Here is a 20,773-nt window from a genome sequence, read left to right as displayed (position 1 = left end):
TAAGCGGGCATTACAGGCCGCAAATGTCGGCATCTCCGTCAGCGCCGCCCGCCACGCTTCTCCCGATCTCTCGGCCGAAGATCGAAATGAACGCACGGTAGAACTGATATTTGGAGCAGTGTTGCCAAGAAGCTGTAACTTTCATTAATGAAGGCAGTGGTTCTTCAAAATTAATAGAAAAAAATTAAAACTTGAAAATACAATAGGAGATCTTAATTTCGATCAGAAGTGGAAACAAGTTTCAGTTGCGATTCTTTGTGGGAGGGAATGCTGTAGAAGCCATGCACCCTTTCTTTTGCCTGTGGATTGAATTAACAAGAAATCAAACATTCAGGACATTTTTATTTATATATTTTCAAGATTACTAATTTATACATTCAAAAACACAACGCATATGCTACAGAAACAATGAATTAACACAATGTAGTAATTTGTTAAAAGTGTTATATCATTCTAATAAACATCTCTCTTCAAAATTATAAACAAGAATCCTACCAGAAAAAAGGACATTACCACCACTGTTCACATTCTGTCATTTTAGAGACTTAATCTATCTCTGTCTTTGCGCACAGATCCATAAATATTGGTTGAAATCATCTTCAACTTTGCTTTTCCTGTAGGTGCACTACTGATAACCAGTGTATAACATACCGAGTGTGTTGTGTGCAGATGAACACTTCGGATTCAACAGTTGCACGTATGTGGCATTTTCCCACATGTTTCACAATTTTGAGCTCCACATTTCCAGCATGGTCGAGCCTTAGGTTACCTACCACCATAAAATAATCATCCTTGGCATTAACCCATTAGCGTTGACTTAAACTGAAGTTTTTTTGTTTCAGCTTTGAATCCTCCTTCATCTCTCCTGCTGTCCTAACTCCATACTCCTTGTATACAGTCATCTATGCCAATCTTGCAATTAACTCCTGATGAAAAAATCAAGTACAAATGTTGAGGAGGAGAGAGAATTTGCAGTTTATTCTTGTTTCGGGCCAAAACAATGTTGTGCAAGTGTGCCTCGCAATATTACTCAAATTTTGGATAGTGATGGGAAAAGCTGCTTTACTCAGATATGTTAAAATAAATATTATTTTAGGTATAATGTATTTGTTTTTCCTTGCAACATGTCACAACCGTACCCAGAGGCAGCTTAATGGTCAGGCATCCCCAAAAGGGGGGGGGGGGGGGGGCACCAAACTTGGGCATCCCCCTTGGTAAGCACCAATTAAAAAGAGTTTGATTTATTGTTGACAATAATTAGTTCAAGTTACTGCTGCATAACATAATAAATATATTATTTTGATGACATTGTGTAGATATTAAATAAACACACGTTCATTAAGATTAACACTTGAAAAATAATACAAATTTTACAAATGTTTTATCATTAAAACTGTAAATATATGACATGGTCATGATTTTTATTGGAGTAAGGTGGAAAGTAGGCAGGGGCTGCCTCGGTGAAAATTTTATCTTGAGCTGCCTGCGACTCTACCTCTCTGAAAGCATAGTGGTAACATCATCGCCTTGTAACTCGGAAGGTCCTGGGTTCGATATCTGGTGGGGTTTGGATCTCATTTTTAAGCATGAAGTGGACTTAAACCAAACTCAATCAACATGACACAAAATATAATAACCATGCTGAAATACACACTTGCAATAATAACAGCAAATATGTTTATTATGAATGCTCTTTCCTAAAAAAAATACCCATTTCTTTTTTGTTTTTGTTTTTTTGACAGCAGAGAAAATAACACTAACGGGTTAATGTATCACATTTTTTTCCTGATGCTATGGGTATATGCAACACACAAACCAGAAGCATATTAATGAATGATTACACGCACAAAGCTCTGAGCATGGAGAGAGATTAAGTCTCACAAACATCAGAATAAAACTATCGGTGACAAAATTCAAATGCATTGAATATGAATCAACAAGTTCTGACCTACAAATAACATTTTTAACATTCACAGTAACAAGACTAGAATTGAGAGATGAACAATCAGATCTTTTCTTCATAACACTTTGTGCAACTACACATTGCAATAAAAAGTCAGGGTAATTTGCTTTAGATATAAGGTTGTTGTATTTGCAAAAAGGAAACTAACTTATGGAAAATATGTCAGAGCTGTAATATACAACCACGAATAAATTCAGCTGGTGAGGATAAAGAAATCAGATATGGCTACAGTAGTAAGCTAATTGTATATAAATGATGTGAACATACTATCTATGCAATTAATGAATGAACATAAAAATTGCACACACACTTTACACACATGTTCTAGCAAGTATCCATCGGTTTCCTCATGGGACTAGTTTGCTTTTTATAAAGGTATTCAACAAGAATTTTTCTACGGAGAAGGATGAGGTGCTACCAATCAAAAGAAATATACAGAAGGTTAAATGCTCAAGTTGTCTAAAATTCAAACTCCTTAAACAAATTACAGTTAATCTTATTCACAAAATTTAAAGTCTAAAATATGTTTCCTGTGGAAGACAAGAACTTGTGAACAAGATCCTAATAAATATAATACTGATATCCCAGAGAAACTTAAATAATAGTCATAATAATACTTTCTGTATAGTTATACTAAAATAATAGACTTGTCTATACTTGAAGTCCTGCAGATTGGTGATGGTCAAAAATATCTGGAAACCAGATTGCGGAAAATTTGAAATCTGGATTTCAGTGAGAGGTCATTCATATTTTGTTTTCTAACTTTCATATTTTTTGTTTCACGATCATGTATTCCAAGGCCTGTTCAGAATGCTAAGTTTTCATTGTACCATAAATTCAAACCCAGAACAAACGAGACCTTTATATTCACCACTGCATTTTGTGCTTACAATTTAAATAAATGGTAACAGTATGGTATAGTGAAAACACATTTCACTCATTTATTTCCTAATTATTTACATTTGTACTTACCTGTTATGCATAGTGGAATATTTTTGAACATGGGATTTTGAAGCGTAATTTTTCACATTACAAGTATTTATTGTTCGTTACTAATTCGCTTTCGTTACACACAATATGGCGGGCAAATCTTGACTCACGTTTTCTATCGTCAGCTGATATGCAGTGTTTCCAAACTTATTAATAAAAAAATGCTGCACAAACTATTCACAGGAGGTTTTTAAACGAAAATTGATCCACAAACCATTTATGGAAGGTTAGGTTAGGTTCAGTTAGGTTAGGCAAACATAGAAAATTAAATTGGAAAAAAAAAAATTCACAATGCAACCTTGACAAGTCATCTTGTAAAACTACCACGTGGTTGCTACACTAACAGGGGGTTACATAATCGAATACACGGAACATTTGATTTACGTAGTCGACTGTAATGGTGGCAAGAGCTATCGTGCATCGGATATACATTTATGTCGAAAAATACATGATTTACCGGCCAAATAAGTTGAACGAAGGGAGAAAACACTTCTACGAGCTTCCAAATGTCTACAGAAACTCAGTTCCGTACGTAATTTCTCCTGTATATTTGAAGAAATATGTTTTCACTATACCATACTGTTACCAAATAAATTGTTCTCCAATAGAACCACGTTCACTGTGAGCCATCACTGTGTTAGAGCAATTCAAGTCGAGAGAGTTGGGTCAAGATTTTGATGCCACGAATTGTCAGATATCGTCTGGCAAATACATGGAACAATGCACACGAGCGAGAGACTGTCACCAGGTCGCAGCATCATTTTTAATTTATATTTTAATATAATCACACATCAAGCAAATTGTATTGCCCTGATGAATTATTTTTTATGACAGACACTGAAATAATTTTTCCAGTTTTGAACAGGTACACGTTTAGCATGGATGATATTGAGATCTCTGAAATCCAGATTGCCACCAAAATCTGGATTCTCTAGTTTTACTTTCCAGATAGTAAAAATCCAGATTTAGCTATCCCTACTTCAATATATACACATATACATATGAACAGTAAAATAGATAACTATATTTCACAAAACAGTACCACAGATAACATTTCAACAAAATACTGCAAATCACAGCATGAACACATTATAAAAAAATCTTGAATCGAAAAACACTACTGTGAATCACCACAAAAAATGCAATAAAGTTGGTTTCATTCTATGATTTTTCCCACTGCATTTTGACTAAATATACTGAACAGAGGCACTTGCAAACATTTAAATGTCAACAGTTTTATTGTTTGGTATTAATGCACAATTTACAGTAAGATAAAAGTAAAAAGAAAGTTAAAAAACAAATAGTACTTTGTACTCATACACTCGTAAGTATCACAGCTTCAGCAACAAGTTAGCAGTATGATACTGCAGAACATACACAAATAAACATCTAAATATACAATGATATCTCTTGAAGAATATTTTGTGCAATTCGATGGTGTCGACTTATATATTGCTCTTTTTTATTATACTGCCTACTACATCAACTACAAACAACATTAAGCAGCAGCAACAACAACAACAATGCCTAAGCACCCAACAATTGTTTACAGTATGATAGCTCTAAGTGTAGGATTTAGTGTGTACCTAAAGGGGTCTGTCTTGAGGCACATCCAGCAGCTAACAGTCACAAACGAGCTGGCCCTGTAACCTAACAACATATGCATAATTAGAACTAGGCAGAATTGCTCTTGGCAATCAATTTTCATGACTGTTAGCCACTGGATGTGCCTCACGAAAGATCCATACCTAAAGTATATATTTTAGCGCAGTTGGATAGTATTATCCATATTTTTTCTCCTGTAGGAATTCATAGTTACCTACATATTCTAGGCAATGGAATGAATTTCAGACCTTTTTGCAAGTAAATGTGTGTCCTATATATATGACCTCCGTGATGCATGGGAGTATGTCACATTGATTGGCATGTTTAAGGTGCAGTCTATTGGGTCAATATTGTCACCCTATATTGCAAATTTTATTGATTTCTTGTGCATATTCCCGATTTCAAATATCTGATGTCATCCAATGTTCTAAAATAGCAATACTTTTTTTTTTTTTTTTTTACAGAATTACATATCTGATTTCTAAATTAATGCATAACTATGAACTTCTGTCCTTTGATAAAAATAACCAACTTCTGTAACAAAACAAAAAAAATCGCCAAATAGGCAAGGAAATTTCTTACATCAATATGATAATTTTGTAAAAGCCGGAAATTTAAATGGTGTTACTCTATATTATTATTCAGATATATGCATATTTATATAGTTTAACTATGGGCCCAAATACCTGAATTTTGACAAATGGTAATATTGAAGAATAATTTGTATTCCAAGTATCTTGCTCCTGTTATTAAATCAAATACAAGTGTCTTATTTTTCTGCTTGTGACAACAAATGAAGGTTTATGGGAGAAAAAAAAGAGGTAAATCAATTTTCTGTTGCAAGGTAGTGGTGTCATTCGTTTCATATATTTCACACTCCCATTCATTAAAGCATACATTTTTTGTAGCTTTTCATTTGCATGTCCAGTAACGATTAAAATTTCATTTTTTCTGCAGTTTGACGAGATTGACAACCATTTTTCCCTTGGCTGTTTAAATAAAACTAAGCCCGCTGTAATATACATCATTTTTGTGTGTATAAAATTACAAGTAATAATTTTTGATCCATGTAGTAAAAGTGCAGCAAGGTAGCATGTAGCATTAGTGAGTAATTTCCTGTAGCATTCTGATCACTAGCTTGAAAGTTACTGTATAAAATTCGTACCACTTATGCTATTCTATTACTGAATTTATTTTTATGTTTCACCAAACTATTGTAATTATGAAGCCTTTCCTGATAAAATTACTAAGTAATCTGCCTTAGTTATTGCTTAATTAAATTCAAACTTGGTAATATGAAGAAAGGGAGGAGGTTTAATTAATATTTACTCATAATTAAACCCCTACTTATTTAGTGCTAGGAAAATTATACACACACACATGAGAATTACAAATACAACTCTGAATAATTGTACCACATATTGGTTACAGGATACAAGAAATGCCATTTCTATTTCATGTAAGTAGGAATAATATTTAATTCAGGAATTTTCAAGTGCAAACATTAACTTCATGACTAAATGCAATATGGTCACACACACGTATATTGGATTAAGCATTTTACACTACATATTCATAATTTATAACTAATAAATAATCCTACAGTTTCAAAAAGACAAAACTTTCAGATCTATTTGTGATTTTTTTTCCCACATACACAAAAGTACAACGTACAAATAAGAAAGTTCAGTCACAGTCATGAATATCCCTTGTGTATCTGATAATAAAATTATTAATAAACATAATTAGCAAAAATTTTCACATATATATTCAAAAAAGAGTTACATCACATTGTATTACATAATAAAACACTTGAGAAAATTACTTAAAAAACTAGGCCACGTAGAAATAGTGAAACAATATTCACCACAATAAATTATCAGTCATTTACATACACAATGAAGTTAAATATAGATTGTAATATTAATGAAAAATATCTATAATACCCAATGAGATATATAAACACTTCTTAGAGATCGTGAAAGAAAATTACGTAATTAGGTCTTAGTTTTCAGAAGTCTTTGTGACTTTATTATATATCTGAATTATCATTGTAGTTCATTCTATACAATTAAATTTTAAAACTAATTCAAGGCTGTAAAATCTGCTACGGAGAGTCACCTTATCAACCTATTAATGCACTTTTCTTAAGTGGCTCCACTGAAAACAGTTTTTCATAATATTTGTTGTACGAAACACATCTTAGGACAACTACATCTCATCCTGCAAAAATATTCTGTGTGTTCTTCAAATATAAAACAATAATGGGTTTCTTGAAAAAGCAAACTTGTAATTTACCCTTCACGTAAGCCAAGTGTTATTGGCAAACTCGTTTTTGCTTAAAAATGGCAGTTACATTTTTTTTAACGACAGCACACACACACACATGATGAAAACTGTCTTTAGTTAGGCACAAAAAAGTAACTTAGTTCCATGTCTAACTTGAAGACATGTTTAATTAAAGACCTCTATGAATTTAGCAACTTAAAGCTTGTTTTTGAAAGCAACCAAATTCTGCATTAAAAAGTTGCGTTATTTTGACTACCTTATGAATCATTCATAACACATTTTTGTACCCAACACTTAACATGTAAGACATCAAACAAAAACTCAACATTTCTTGCAGTGATATCAGAAACATACATTGTAAATAAATAATTATGCAAATTATACTGATTATCTGTTCTAAACTGCACAATTTTACAACAGTCAAGTATAAAAAGTGTGTGTGTGATGTTAAAGGTTATAATCTACACTTTTTTAATGTGATTAAACTATTTTTATTCATTTTGATATACTGTGCTCCTTTCACTACGAGTGATTCATTGCAATTAAACATTTTTTACAGGAATATATTCTACTAGGTTGACGGTGTGCTAAATCTTGACCGAACAACTAAAATTTCATGGTATTGTCCTTTAATTTAATTTTTAAAAGTGGAGAGAGAAAACAGCAAGCCTCTACTACATTTTTCATGGAGCAATTCAAACCAAAACAAGTTATTCCAATATCTTTGTCATCTTTTGAAATGTTTACATGATTTCTAATCGAATGAAACCGAGAAAAGTTAACATTCTGTAGGTTCCAGTGTTTCAAGGATTGAAGGTCTTAGGAAGCTTTTAACATTTCCCTTATAATTATTCATATTACCTAGTCTTACCATAAATACTGTCCCAAAGTTGTAAGTAAATAGACACAAAATGGTGAGAGATATTGTAATATCAGAATAACATGAGGTGCATGGATGCATTATGAACCAAAATCACAAATAATTATTCGAAATGGCCACCTTTAGCATTGACACACTTCTGAAGTCTTCGTGGCCACTCATCAATGGAATTACGCAACACATCAAGTGGAAACTCCGCAGCTGCCTTCTGAAGAGACCGCTTTAAACTGTCAATATTGGGATGTCTCTTCTTGCAAGCCATCTCCTGAAGCTTGGACCACAATTTGTAGTCCAAAGGGTTTAAGTCTGGACTGGCAGAGGACCAATCTGACGTGGAAATAAAGTCAGGAACACTTGTCTCCAACCACTGCTGGGTGGTGCGTGCTTTGTGTGCTGGGGCTGAGTCCTGCTGGAAGCTCCAGTTCTCTCCATGGAAGATGGTGTCGGTAAGATTCTTGCATAGTTTCTCAAGCACTGTCTGCTGGTACACTTTGGCTGATGTTTTTACCCCTTTTTCACAGAAATGGAGCGTTCCCTCATAGCAAATGTTCCAGACTTCATTTCCACTTCAGATTGGCCTTCTGCAAGTCCGGACCTATACCCTTTGGACTACAAATTGTGGTCCAAGCTTCAGGAGATGGCTTGGAAGAAGAGACATCCCAATATTGAAAGTTTAAAGAGGTCGATCTCTTCTAAAGGCAGTTGCTCATTTTCCAGTCGATGTGTTGCGTAATTCAATTGATGCGCGGCCACGAAGACTTCAGAAGTGTGTCAGTGCTAAAGGTGGCCATTTCAAATAATTATTTGTGATTTTGGTTCGTAATGCATCCATGCACCTCATGTTATTCTGATATTACAATATCTCTCACCATTTTGTGTCTATTTACTTACAACTTTGGGACAGTATTTATGATAAGACTAGGTACACTTTGGGATTCCAAAAAAAAATCTTTGCATAAAAAAAATGTTCAGCTATGGAAAAACTCTCAACTGGAGCATATCCAACTTTTTAATATCTGCAAGGCAGCTTGCTGAAGATAAGTAAAGAAGCTCTTCAATATGATTAAAAATTACCACTTTGATAGATATTGAACATACCCAGTTTTGTAATTAAATATGACGAACGTTGCATCAGAAATAAAAAAAATTGAAACTCTTCTAAGCCTCCCATAATTCTTGGTTTTAAACTTCAATATGTTGTGCTTATTTGTTTTAGATAACAATACAAGATACATGTATAATTTAGTTATTTATTAAATGTAATGTTTTAAATTGGGATCATGTAGAACATCTGTATTTCAGACGACTAAAGAACAAAAAATTCTCTTTTTTTGAGACATGAAAAATTTTGGTTATGATCCCTTGCGTATATTGTATGCCCGAGGCCCCACACCCACCTAGGGCTGGCCCTGAGTATAAATATGTAACGGGTGTTTCACTCTGGGCGGAACCCTGTATTTCGGTCATAACTCTGACACTAATAAAGTTATTGCAACGAAATTTGGAGTGGACTTACCTCCGTTCATGCAAAGTCGGGTGACATCATAAGAAGTGCTGGAAATGATCACCATTGGCATCCAGGCAGCAAAACATCGTGCGACCTGGAGCAGCAACGGCGCCGATGGAATTATCCATTCGTTATTTCCAGCAGGATGGAACAATACCACACACACTTCGGGCGCAAGCATGGCCAAAATCCGGTCTTTTTTCGGCGACCGCGTAATTTCCAGGGGACTTTGGCCACTGTGCTCGCCAGATCTCACGCCGCCAGATTTTTTTTTTTTTTTTTTTTTTTTTTGTGGGGACATTTGAAATCGCAGGTTTATGCCAACAAACCACGAACCATAGAGGCCTTGAATGCAAACATCAGTGTGGCCATCCTAGCAGTGACACCTGACGTACTGAGACGGACTTTCCACAACATGGAACGCCATGTCCAATGCTGCCTGGACGCCAATGGTGGCCATTTCCAACACTTGTTATGATGTCACCCGACTTCACTTGAATGGAAGTAAGTTCACTCCAAATTTCGTTGCAATATCTTTATTAGTGTCAGAGTTATGAATGAAATACAGGATTCCACCCCGAGTGAAACACCCTGTACATAAATTCAAAAGCTACATGTTTATCTTGAGGAGCACCTAAAACCTACAATCCCTGAATCTCCTCGAAGAATATTCTGGCTGACAGAATATACGGATCTTCACAACCTCTCTTACTTTTCCCTCATAAATTAGTAACAATTTACATGCTTATTAGATACAATATACAAAAATTAACTTGCTGAGGACATGAAGATATAACAGACCTGCCGTTTAGGTATCATACAACAATAATGCCAAATTCATGATTCAATTTAAGAATTTCCTCATCTGGGTATTCTGTTCAGACATACTAACAGATGATCTGTCGGCATTCTCAAGCATGGAGTCCAGTGCACCAAACTGCGACTGCATTTTCTCTGCCAACCGAAATTGGTATTGGGGTGGGGCTGGGCTGCTGCTAGATGCAACATCTGTTCACAGAACAAATGCAATAACATTAGAATGATACCCTAGGTTCAAGTTTATTCTGCATATTATATTTCATATAAAAAATAACTTTATATAAATATAATATATGCTTACAGGCTGAAACCAAGTGTTAGGTAATAATCAAAATATAATTATTGATAACATCTCGTGTGAATCAGTCTCCAAATTCAAGTACTTAGGAGTAATACTAACAAATGAAAATGATATTAAAGAGGAAATAAAAAGCAGACTTAATTCAGGAAATGAATGTTACTTTTTCTTCATCAACTTTTATCTTCACATATAATATCTAAGAAACTAAAAGTTAAAATATACAAAACAGTAATTTTGCCTGTAGTATTATATGGATGTACAGGGTAGCTCAAAAAGTCACTTAACACCCCCCAGTACAAGGCCACTGCAGTGCGCAACAAGGAAATGGTGATGACCAACCATTATCAGGCCAAGGGGGAACCACATTGACGCTACCAGTGAGGTCGGCGGCCATCTTGATGTCCGCCATCTTGACTTCAAAGTGGTTCCCCCTTGTCCTGGCAACGATTGGTCATCACCATTTCTACGTTGCACGCTGCAGTGGCCTTGTACCGAGGGTGTTAAGTGACTTTTTGAGCCATAACTTTGTGGTATTGTTAACTCTGCAACAATTAAAGTTAGGTGAAAACAAATGTCACAGTTGTTTTCCTGGTGAAATTCTAGCCGATTTTGATATGTCGCACGACCCCCTTCCCATTTAAATTTCTGAAGTTGATTTCAAGATGGCGGACATCAAGATGGCTGCCGACCATGCGGGTGACATCAATGTGGTTTCCCCTTGGCCAGGCAACGATTGGTCATCGCCATTTTCACGTTCCATGCCGCAGTGACCTTGTACTGGGGTGTTAAGTGACTTATTGAGCCACCCTGTACATTAAAAGAGGGACATAAATTAAGATTATTTGAAAATAAAATCCTTAGGAAAATATTTGGACCTAAAAGGAATGAGGAGACAGGTATTCATGTCCAGATATTATTAGAATAATTAAATCAAGACAAGTTAGGTTGGCAGGCCATGTGGCACGAATGGGAGAGGAAAGAAGAGTTCACAGGATTCTTGTTGGGAAACCTGATGGTAAGAACCCTGTAGAAAGGGCAAGAGAAAGATGAAGGGATAACGTTGAGATGGACCTAAAAGAAATCGGTAAGGATGGAAAAGATTGGATTGATCCCAGGATAGGGACAGATGGAAGGCTTTTGTTGCTGCAGTCATAAATCTTCAGGTTTAAGAAGGCTAGAGAGTTGGTTAGTTATGCATTATTCACTTAAAATGATTTATGGTCAACAGTAATGTTAATATGCTACTTACCTTCTACTGGTAGAGGTGGGCAAGTAGTTTGAACCTTGTCATCTGCAGTTACAGGGGCAGATTCTGAAGCATCTGAAGCCTGGCTACACTGACTTGCAGTTTCACTATCACTTCCTCCTAGACCTGTTTTCAATTTCAATACGTGTTTCAAGCTTCCGCAGACAGTCTGCAAATAGAAATATTTTTCTGCAACTGTTCCCAAGTCACCAGATTTGTTTACCTATATTACACAAATATTATTGTTTACGAAGTTATCAAGAATTTTTCTACTCGTTTAAAAATCCAACCACGTATGAAATATGAAGAAAAGACAACTCAACAGTCTTAAATTTGCTCCCTCCTCCCCACCTGACAACATTTTAGGGAAGAACCAGCATTGCAGTTACAAAACAAGGGGTCTCATGTGCGAACTATATTTTGAAGGCCCTTTGAAAATATAGACAATTTCCATTTCTTGTCAAAATTCTACACTTAATGAGCATGGTTATTATATTGCATATAATATTGTTCGCTTATACAGTGCCTTTTTCAGTCTAGTTGCCTGCGAAACGGTGGTTAGCATGGCGGAAAGTAAGATCGCATCTGCCGGCAAACAGCATGCAATATCCACGTAACAGGGACCGCTAGCTATGTAATGAAAGAAGCTCGTACAATTACATTGATAGTTACAATTAAAATGAGCATGTACCTTGTTACACGAGGTGTTGCAAATGATGACCTCCTGCATCCACATATTTACGGCAATTTTAAAGCAAATTTTCACCTGCATCCACATATTTACAGCAATTTTAAAGCAAATTTTCACCTGCATCCACATATTTACAGCAATTTTAAAGCAAATTTTCACCTGCATCCACATATTTACGGCAATGTTAAAGCAAATTTTCACTATCATTTCCTCTTCCAAAATTGCTTCAATTTCCCTCCTGATATTTTCTTTCAATTCTTCTAATGCATGGTTTCAGGTTTGAAAGCTTGGTAGCTTGCCACGCAGATGTCATGAAAATGTCTGTTATATATATATATATATATATATATCTATATAATATTAACTTACGTTTTGCTAGTATCGAGGTAACTCCTGCGACGTTTCGGGTCGCAACTGCTCCCTTCCTGAAACTGTTCGCCGAAACGTTGCAGGAGTTACCTCGATACTCGCAAAACGTAAGTTAATATTATATTTTATATATATACCGTGCGTTCATTTCGATCTTCAGCCGAGAGATCGGGAGAAGCATGGCGGCCAGCGCTGACGGAGATGCCGACATTTGCGGCCTGTAATGCACGCTTATTTTTATGGACATATGCATACATTTATATAAATATTGCAAAACGAGCATTAACCTGTGTTATAAGAGTTGCTCAAAGTGATGTCCACCTACATTCACACATTCCTGGCTTTGCTTGATGAAATTTTGATTCACACGCAAAAGTTCTTCTTCCGTAATTCTTACAAGTTCTGCCCTTATATTGTCTTTTAGTTTGTCGATGCTATGAGGGTTATTTCGGTAGACTCTATTTTCTAAGGTTCCCCACAAATAATAGTCACATACGGTAAGATCTGGCGAACGTGAAGGCCATAAACCTCTAGAAATTATTCTGTCATCAAACACCTCCCTTATAGCATCCAAAGAATCAGCAGCGGTATGGGCTGTGGCCGAATCCTGTTGAAAATACCCATATTGTCTCTCATTATCTGATAACAACTGAAAAAACAGCGGGAGTATTTGTGTGCAGTAACTCTCTGAATTTATTGTGTCTTCAAAAAATATAGGCCCTATTATTATTTTTGCACTTACAGCACACCACACACCAATTTTTGCATCATGTAACGGAACTTCGTGTATTATTCGGGGATTTTCAGTGCTACAGTATCTATTGTTCTGTGAACAAACATGACCACGCAAGTGAAACCATGCCTCATCCGAAAAAAATATTAACTGTGGATCAACAATACCATCTACAGAGCATTCCCTGACATTCGCTAAGACTCGGCAGCAAGCAGCCCGGCATCAGCGCTTGTCTTTCCCGGTGAACGGGTCCGCGACAGTCGGTAGAGTCGGCTATTAAAATTACAGTTTTCATATTGTGTACTAACCTTGACTACAGAAGGTGTTGAAAATGATGTCCCTCTGCTACAACACATTCCTTGAATCTCCCAAGGAAATTGGCATTTACACGTGCAAGTTCGTCTACTGTAATTCTCCTGATTTCTCGTACAATACTCTCTTTTAACTCACGGATGGTGTGCGGATTGTCTTTGTATACTTTATTTTTTAGATTTCCCCATTTTTCTTTCCACTTTTATTCAGAACTGACCCTGTTACTCTAAACATTTTTACGAAGTTTAATATAGTGGTCCTATGTGGAACGGTAACACTAGGAAATTTCGTTGCAAAAAGTCGTCGCACTTCTCCACAATTCCTCTTTCCGAAATAACTCTCGACAAGATAAATCCTTTGTTGTAATGTAAACTTTTGTGGTGCCATATTAAGCCACAATCTTCAACACACGGACATGACACAACATAACTTCCGAGGGAAGATTATATTGGTGTCAGTCTGCAACGTCCACAGTAAGGGAAAGAGAGCGAAGGGAGGGAGAGTGGCGAAAAAAAACATACTGTAGCATGCGACTGCCACAGACCCGTTCACCGGATAAACAAGTGCTGATGCCGGGCCGCTTGCCGTCGAGTCTCATAGCGAATGTCGGGGAATGCTCTGTACAATATTCTGCAAAACCAAATTACAGAAATTTACTCTACTTACGTTGTCAGGGGGCCGTAATTCTTGGACTATAGAAACTCTGTATGGTTTTAATTTTAGTATTTGGTCTAGGAATTAATTCGTGCACCTGGACAAGAGATGGCGTAACGAGCGTATCATCCCACAGTTCCGTGTATCCACACATGCGTTGAAAACTCCTGTCAGCGCGCATCGTTCGTAGTATAGGGCAGTTGATTGACGCGTCAACAACAGCATTTTGTAGTCAACTGAACATGGCGCAGTTCGTGCCAGACAAAGTGTTTTTGCTGGGTGTTCTGCTTCATTACTTTAACATGCAGAAAAGTGCTACCGAAAGTCATCGTATTGTGGTGGAAGTGTATGGTGACCATGCACTAGCTGAGCGAATGTGTCAGAAGTGGTTTGCACGGTTAAGAAGTGGTGATTTCGGCCTGGAAGACCAAGAGCGACCTGGACAGCCAAAAAATTTTGAGGACAAAGAATTGAGAGCATTGCTCGATCAGGATTCGTGTCGAACGCAGGAAGAACTTGCAGAAGCATTAGGCGTTGATCAAACAACAGTTTCCAAATGCCTCAAAGCCATGGGAATGATTCAAAAGATGTCACATTGGGTTCCACATGAATTCAAAGACAGAGACGTTGAAAGACGAAAAACCATTTGTGAATTGCTGCTTCAGAAACAGAAAAGAAAGGGGTTTTTGCATCGCATTGTTACTGGCGATGAGAAGTGGATCCATTACGAGAACCCGAAACGAAAAAAGGCCTGGGTGAAGCCAGGTGAACCAGGTCCATCACAACCGAAACGAGATATTCACTGTGCAAAAGTTATGCTGTGCATATGGTGGGATATGAAAGGTGTGGTGTACTATGAGATGCTGCAACCGGGTGAAACTATTCATGGAGAACGTTATCGACGATAATTAATGCGTTTGAAGCAAGCTCTGGCCAGGAAACGATCAGAAAGGGAGAACAGACATGATAAACTTATTTTTCAACATGATAACGCTCGCCCACATGTCGCAAAACCGGTCAACACCTATTTAGAAAATGTCAGATGGGAAGTTGTACCCCACCCACCGTATTCACCAGACGTTGCTCCTTCGGACTACTACTTGTTCGATTGCATGAATAACGATTTGATTGGACAGCGGTTCACTTCTTCAGAAGATATCGAAAAATGGGTCTCTGACTGGATCGCTTCAAAGGATGAGGACTTCTTTCGCCACGGAATCCGTAACTTGCCTGACAGATGGGTGAAAGTGGTGGCTCGCGATGGACAATATTTTTCTTAAGGTATTTATGTATTTTGTGTTTGAACTACAGCTTCAATGTGTGCGTAACAACTGCACAAATTAATTCCTAGACCAAATAGCTTAGTGGCTGTATGTGCTGATGATTTTGACACGCCCATCTCCTGTGAAGCACGGTGTAGAGGTTTGTTTGGAGAACGTTCTAACGCTGCACCAATATCATCGAGTTTTGCTTCGGTTAAAATCCGTCGTTTTTGCTTAGGTGTTTTAAAATTTAACGATCCAGTTTCTCGTAATTTAAGGACAAGATGTCTAACCGTATCTCTATGTGGAGGTGAAACGCCTGGGAATTTCTGTACAAATTGCCTACACACGTCTCGACACGAGTCTGTTTTCACGTAAGTGTCATACATAAAAATTCATTGTTCTAACATGAACCTTGCGGCTGGCATTACAATCGTCTCACTGACACAACACACATACACACTGCAATAACACAAACAAGTAACGGCATGAAACCAAGAATAACACTCTTGCGCACAGTACGAAATTAACATGCTCTTGGTTTACATCTGCTCGCCACTATATTCACAGCTCTGTCTTCATCTAGTCGCGAAGGAACAAAAAACTCGAGCTCGGAGATTTCGGATTTCAAGGAAGCTCATGAAAACCATTGACTTTTAACGGTTTCGTCTGCAGCGTAATCTTGATACAGTGTTACACATTCGAAACCTCCAAACGATCCCCATCGACACAAGGATATAAAATTAAGCAGGATGTTACTGGTCAAAACTATGATTAAAATGTTTTATTATCTGTGGATCTTACCATCGTTTCTAAAGCGTATTTATTTGTGTATATAAGGGCAGAACTTGGATGAATTACAGAAGAACTTTTGCGTGTTATAACACAGGTTAGTGCTAATTTTGCAATATTTATATAAATGTCTGCATATGTCTATAAAAATAAGTGGGCATTACAGGCTGCAAATGTCGGCATCTCTGTCAGCGCAGCCCACCATGCTTCTCCCGATCTCTCGGCTGAAGATCGAAATGAATGCACGGTATGTATTAAACTTGTGAGTAATTTGCACAACCTTCATCATGTAGTCATTTTACTGTTTGCTTCTTATCAAGAACAGACCCTGATAACCTAAATTTGTTCACAAATATCCGAACACTGTCTCTGTGTGAAACAGGAACATGTGGGAATTCTGCTACAAAACGTATTTTAACTTCCCTACAAGAATTCGTAATGACGTAAGAGTCGTGCATGAAAATGCGTTGTTCAAATTGTACAGATAGTGTGGCATTGTTAGACTGCAGAAAAGCACCAGTAATAAGTAAACTAAAAAAAGCAATCTAAAACATATGTTAACACCTTTACACTTCACAAACACGTGCAAACTGGACACCAGCTATCTGGATAATGAAGCATTGACACATCCAGTGGCAAGTCAGTATACAGCTGTGGGTCTAAATGCTGGTGGCTGAGCTAGCTGACTTTCCACAGGAGACTTGACTGAAAAAGGCACTGTATGTGGCAACTTTTCTGCTAGCCGAGGTCTTGCTTCAGGAAACACACTTTGGTGCAGACATGCACTACTGATTCATTGTTGCCACAGACTTGTATTTTTTCCTGTTAGGTAATATGCACTCTATGGAAATTGGGTACTACTAGCAGAGAGGCTGGACGGATGAAACCCTGTGAGTGACCCTTTTGTTCAAATCATTCATTGTTAAAAGCTGCTTGCAGATATATAAAGAATTTTTCGAGAAAGCACTTTTCTGACTTTTTTTAAAAATGCCTTTTAGGAATCTGATTTAAATTTACATTGCTCAGTCACATATTGGGAGCATGAGGTCCTGTGCTATGGCATGCATCATCACCCCAGCAATCAAACCTGGGTCTCCTGAGTGGTAGTCAGATGCCCTACTCACTAGACCACTGCGGCTCTAAAAAAATTGCATAGTGCAACTATTAAAAACAATGAAATAGTAACTATAAATGAAATAACAAATTATTATCATAATTAACAATACACCAAATGAATGGAAATCTGACAACTTTTCTTTATTTTTCACACTTCATACTGTAGAGATATGGAGATTATTAAACCGAGAAAACCTCGTCATGGTAATATTCACGCTTGTTTATTTCCTGGAATTGTCCGACCAGCGGGTGATCCCAAGAATGCGTTAACTTGTAACTTCCGTTAAACAAGGAACTGAAAGGCAAACGCGTGGATCAAAACAAGATCTACCGCGTTCGAAAGGTTTAACAACCTTTCGAAGCCTAAGATTATAAAAGCAAGCTCACTCCCGGAGCTCGCTCTCTTTTGGATTTTGACTCTAATCGACGCTCACATGGATAATTAGTCTCTGATTACTTTACAACACATTAACACTACTGAACTACGACGACGGAACACGGAGTTACGGCTGCCTAGCATGCTACAAGGTGCAAGGGATTGCTCGGTTTGGTGAGCTAAGGGTCGAAGGATAGAACCTTGGCATCTGTCACGATTCGGTCTGCAAGAAGCATCAGGACAAGAACATCACACACCTACCAGGTATGAACAAGCGTAAATAACCTTTACATCAACTTTCCATATCTCTACCCTCCTAATCGGAGCAGGTTCAGCCAACAGATACTTAAGCTCTACCTAAATGTATAATTGAAACTTCCCTGTGACCTCAGATCCCAGGTAAACGGGATTACAACATGGTGGAGGTGCTTCAAGCCCTTTTTGCAATTGAGTACCCTTCTGTACGAATTGCTTTACATTAAATTAGTCTCCCCCCCTCCCTCCCACTTTGGGAGCATTTTTTAAAGTAAATTTTTAGTAATTCCAACTCATACTCCCACAGTACGCTTAAGATGCGTCAGACCCAGTGACAATTTTGTATATTACCCTATGGAATACAACCCCTCTTTTCTCTTTTTATGCAGAGTCCCCCCCCCCCCCAACAAAATCTAGTTCTTCTGCATAACATGTATTCAAGCATCATTCACACAGGAATGAGAACACTTGCTTATATTTATTTGACAAGCGATATATTAATGACATAAATAACTGCATAACCATACTTTCATTTGTTCTTTGGTCAGCACGACGAACCTTCGTTTATGAATACGTCACAGATAGCATTGCACGAACACCTAGATTCCTCCCTCGACCAAATCATAGAGTTAGCTACTGCAATCACGGCAAATCCAATAAATTCACGACCTTTATCCCCACTCCCCTCTCCTCCACTAACACGGTTAAGGTCTGCTACTAGAAACTACCCTCAATTTGTCCTTGGACTGGAAACACCCACCAGAAACCGACCCCAGCCCTTAGCAAGTACCCCAGCTCCCATTTCAACTCCCTCTAACAATACTAATAGCTCTGATAACGTAACTGTAGAAATTCCCACCACTAACATGGCCACCCCAATCCCAACTGCATTGTACCCGGCACCATTTAGCGGAAATGACCCAAAATACATTGACTCATTTTTCCTCAAGTTTCAAAATGTAGCACACGCCGCGGGATGGTCGGAAGCTAAGCGTAAAGAGATGTTGCCTTTATTTTTGATTGACACTGCATTAACTTATTTTCATGACATACAGAAACGACCCAATTTTGTAGACCTGACATACACCCATATCAAAAACGAGCTAAGTACTTTATTTAAAGGCTCGTACCTATCAGCGGATCCCGTACAGATAATACTCGCAAGGAAACAAATGATTAGCGAATCGATCCATACCTATGTTATTGCTAAGAAGGCATTGGTCCAGCAATACTTCCCGAACGCCACTGAAGAACAAACTCTATCTTATATAATCACGGGACTGCGAGCCAAATACATTGGCTGTTTAACTAATAAGCACTTTGCCAAAACAGAGGAATTAATTGCCCACCTACAAAATTTCGAACGCCAGCAGTTATTGATTAATTCCCGTATGATGGAGGAAAAGTTTGAAATTGACCAGGCAATAGCACAAGCAAGCTTGCAGCAACAGACATTGACCCAGACGCCACTTCACAGCTGTTCTCATGCACAGGTTTACTCCCCCCTCCCAGTTAATCATCACAACCCGAGTCAGCAGTTTGTGCCATATAACCAGAGTCCATGCTTTCTCCCACCATCGGCTCCTCAAGTCCAAAGTCTGCAATCAAATCCCGCTCTCGTCAATAACTCCCACGCAATGTATCAAGGAATGCATCATGTACCGAGTTCTGACAGTGCTCACTGCGCGGCGCCACCAGCCGTAGCCACAGTGGAACACGCTCAAAGTGCTACCTCTAGTGATGAGATAAATAAACTTTCGTCACAAATGTCGAACTTAGCTTTACATTCAACCAAGCAAATGAACACAGCTTCTCTTTTTAATTTTTGCTCAAATGTTTTGGAATTTGCGAAAACGACTAATCAAAATGCACATGACAGAGGGAACAGAGTTTACAACAAGGGGAATAATAACTTCTCTTCCTACAGGGGTAATAATAATAATAGAGCTAATCATAGAGGAAATTTTAGATCGAACTCTCGAGGCCAATTCAGAGGTAATAATAACAACAGGTTTCAACGTCGAGATCAGACTCGAAATATGGGTAATCGCGACTAAGCAAATACATCTGCCTGTACGTTCTGTGGTCGCTACAATCACGTGAGCGATAAATGCTTTTACAAGCCACAAAGAGACTGTAGTTTAAACTAAAATCATCTTCGACTTGCAGGAACGAAATCGAGGATAATAGTAGATTAGACAAAGTTCCTATCATTGAGAGAAATGGCCTATATTTTATCAATAGTAGCATACAAGGGAAAGAAGTAGATTTACTTATTGACGTGGGTTCCCAAATATCAATTTATCCCTCCCACCTTCTTCCTTCTGAAAGAAAAACATACAAGGTGAAGTCCACAATCCAAGGTGTGTCCGGATCGAATCTGAGTGTGTCTGAAATTGTAGTTCTTCCTATCATAATTGGAAAGCGTAAATATTCGCACCCGTTTAGAATTGTAGATTCAACAAATGTCCCTCCCCTTTTAGGAAATGACTTCGAAGAGGTGCGAAATGTCGTTAAAAGACAACACAATAACTCTTCATCATTTAGGACGTACTCCAAATTATAGTATTTTGAGGTCAAAGTACAAGACTCACCAGCTGTCACATGACATAT

The 20,773-nt window shown here is 37.6% G+C and overlaps 1 protein-coding gene across 1 annotated transcript in view; it reads right to left on the bottom strand.

The window, feature by feature from the left end:
* Window positions 1-345: 345 nt before the first annotated feature.
* Window positions 346-20,773, bottom strand: part of LOC145992238 (uncharacterized) — a 37,187-nt gene continuing 16,759 nt past the window's right edge. Inside the window, exons 3-5 of the mRNA XM_083128579.1 lie at window positions 11,604-11,769; window positions 8,654-10,242; window positions 346-7,708 (exon numbers count right to left, since the gene is read on the bottom strand). Coding sequence (XP_082984705.1) covers window positions 10,079-10,242; window positions 11,604-11,769 — 330 coding nt within the window. The 3' untranslated portion in view covers window positions 346-7,708; window positions 8,654-10,078. The remainder of the gene's footprint in view (window positions 7,709-8,653; window positions 10,243-11,603; window positions 11,770-20,773) is intronic.

The sequence above is a fragment of the Lepisma saccharinum genome, chromosome 9, assembly GCF_977018435.1.
Source record: "Lepisma saccharinum chromosome 9, izLepSacc3.1, whole genome shotgun sequence".
NCBI lineage: Eukaryota > Metazoa > Arthropoda > Insecta > Zygentoma > Lepismatidae > Lepisma > Lepisma saccharinum.
Note: the sequence above shows the minus strand (reverse complement) of the source record. Positions and strands in the feature narration are given on the sequence as shown.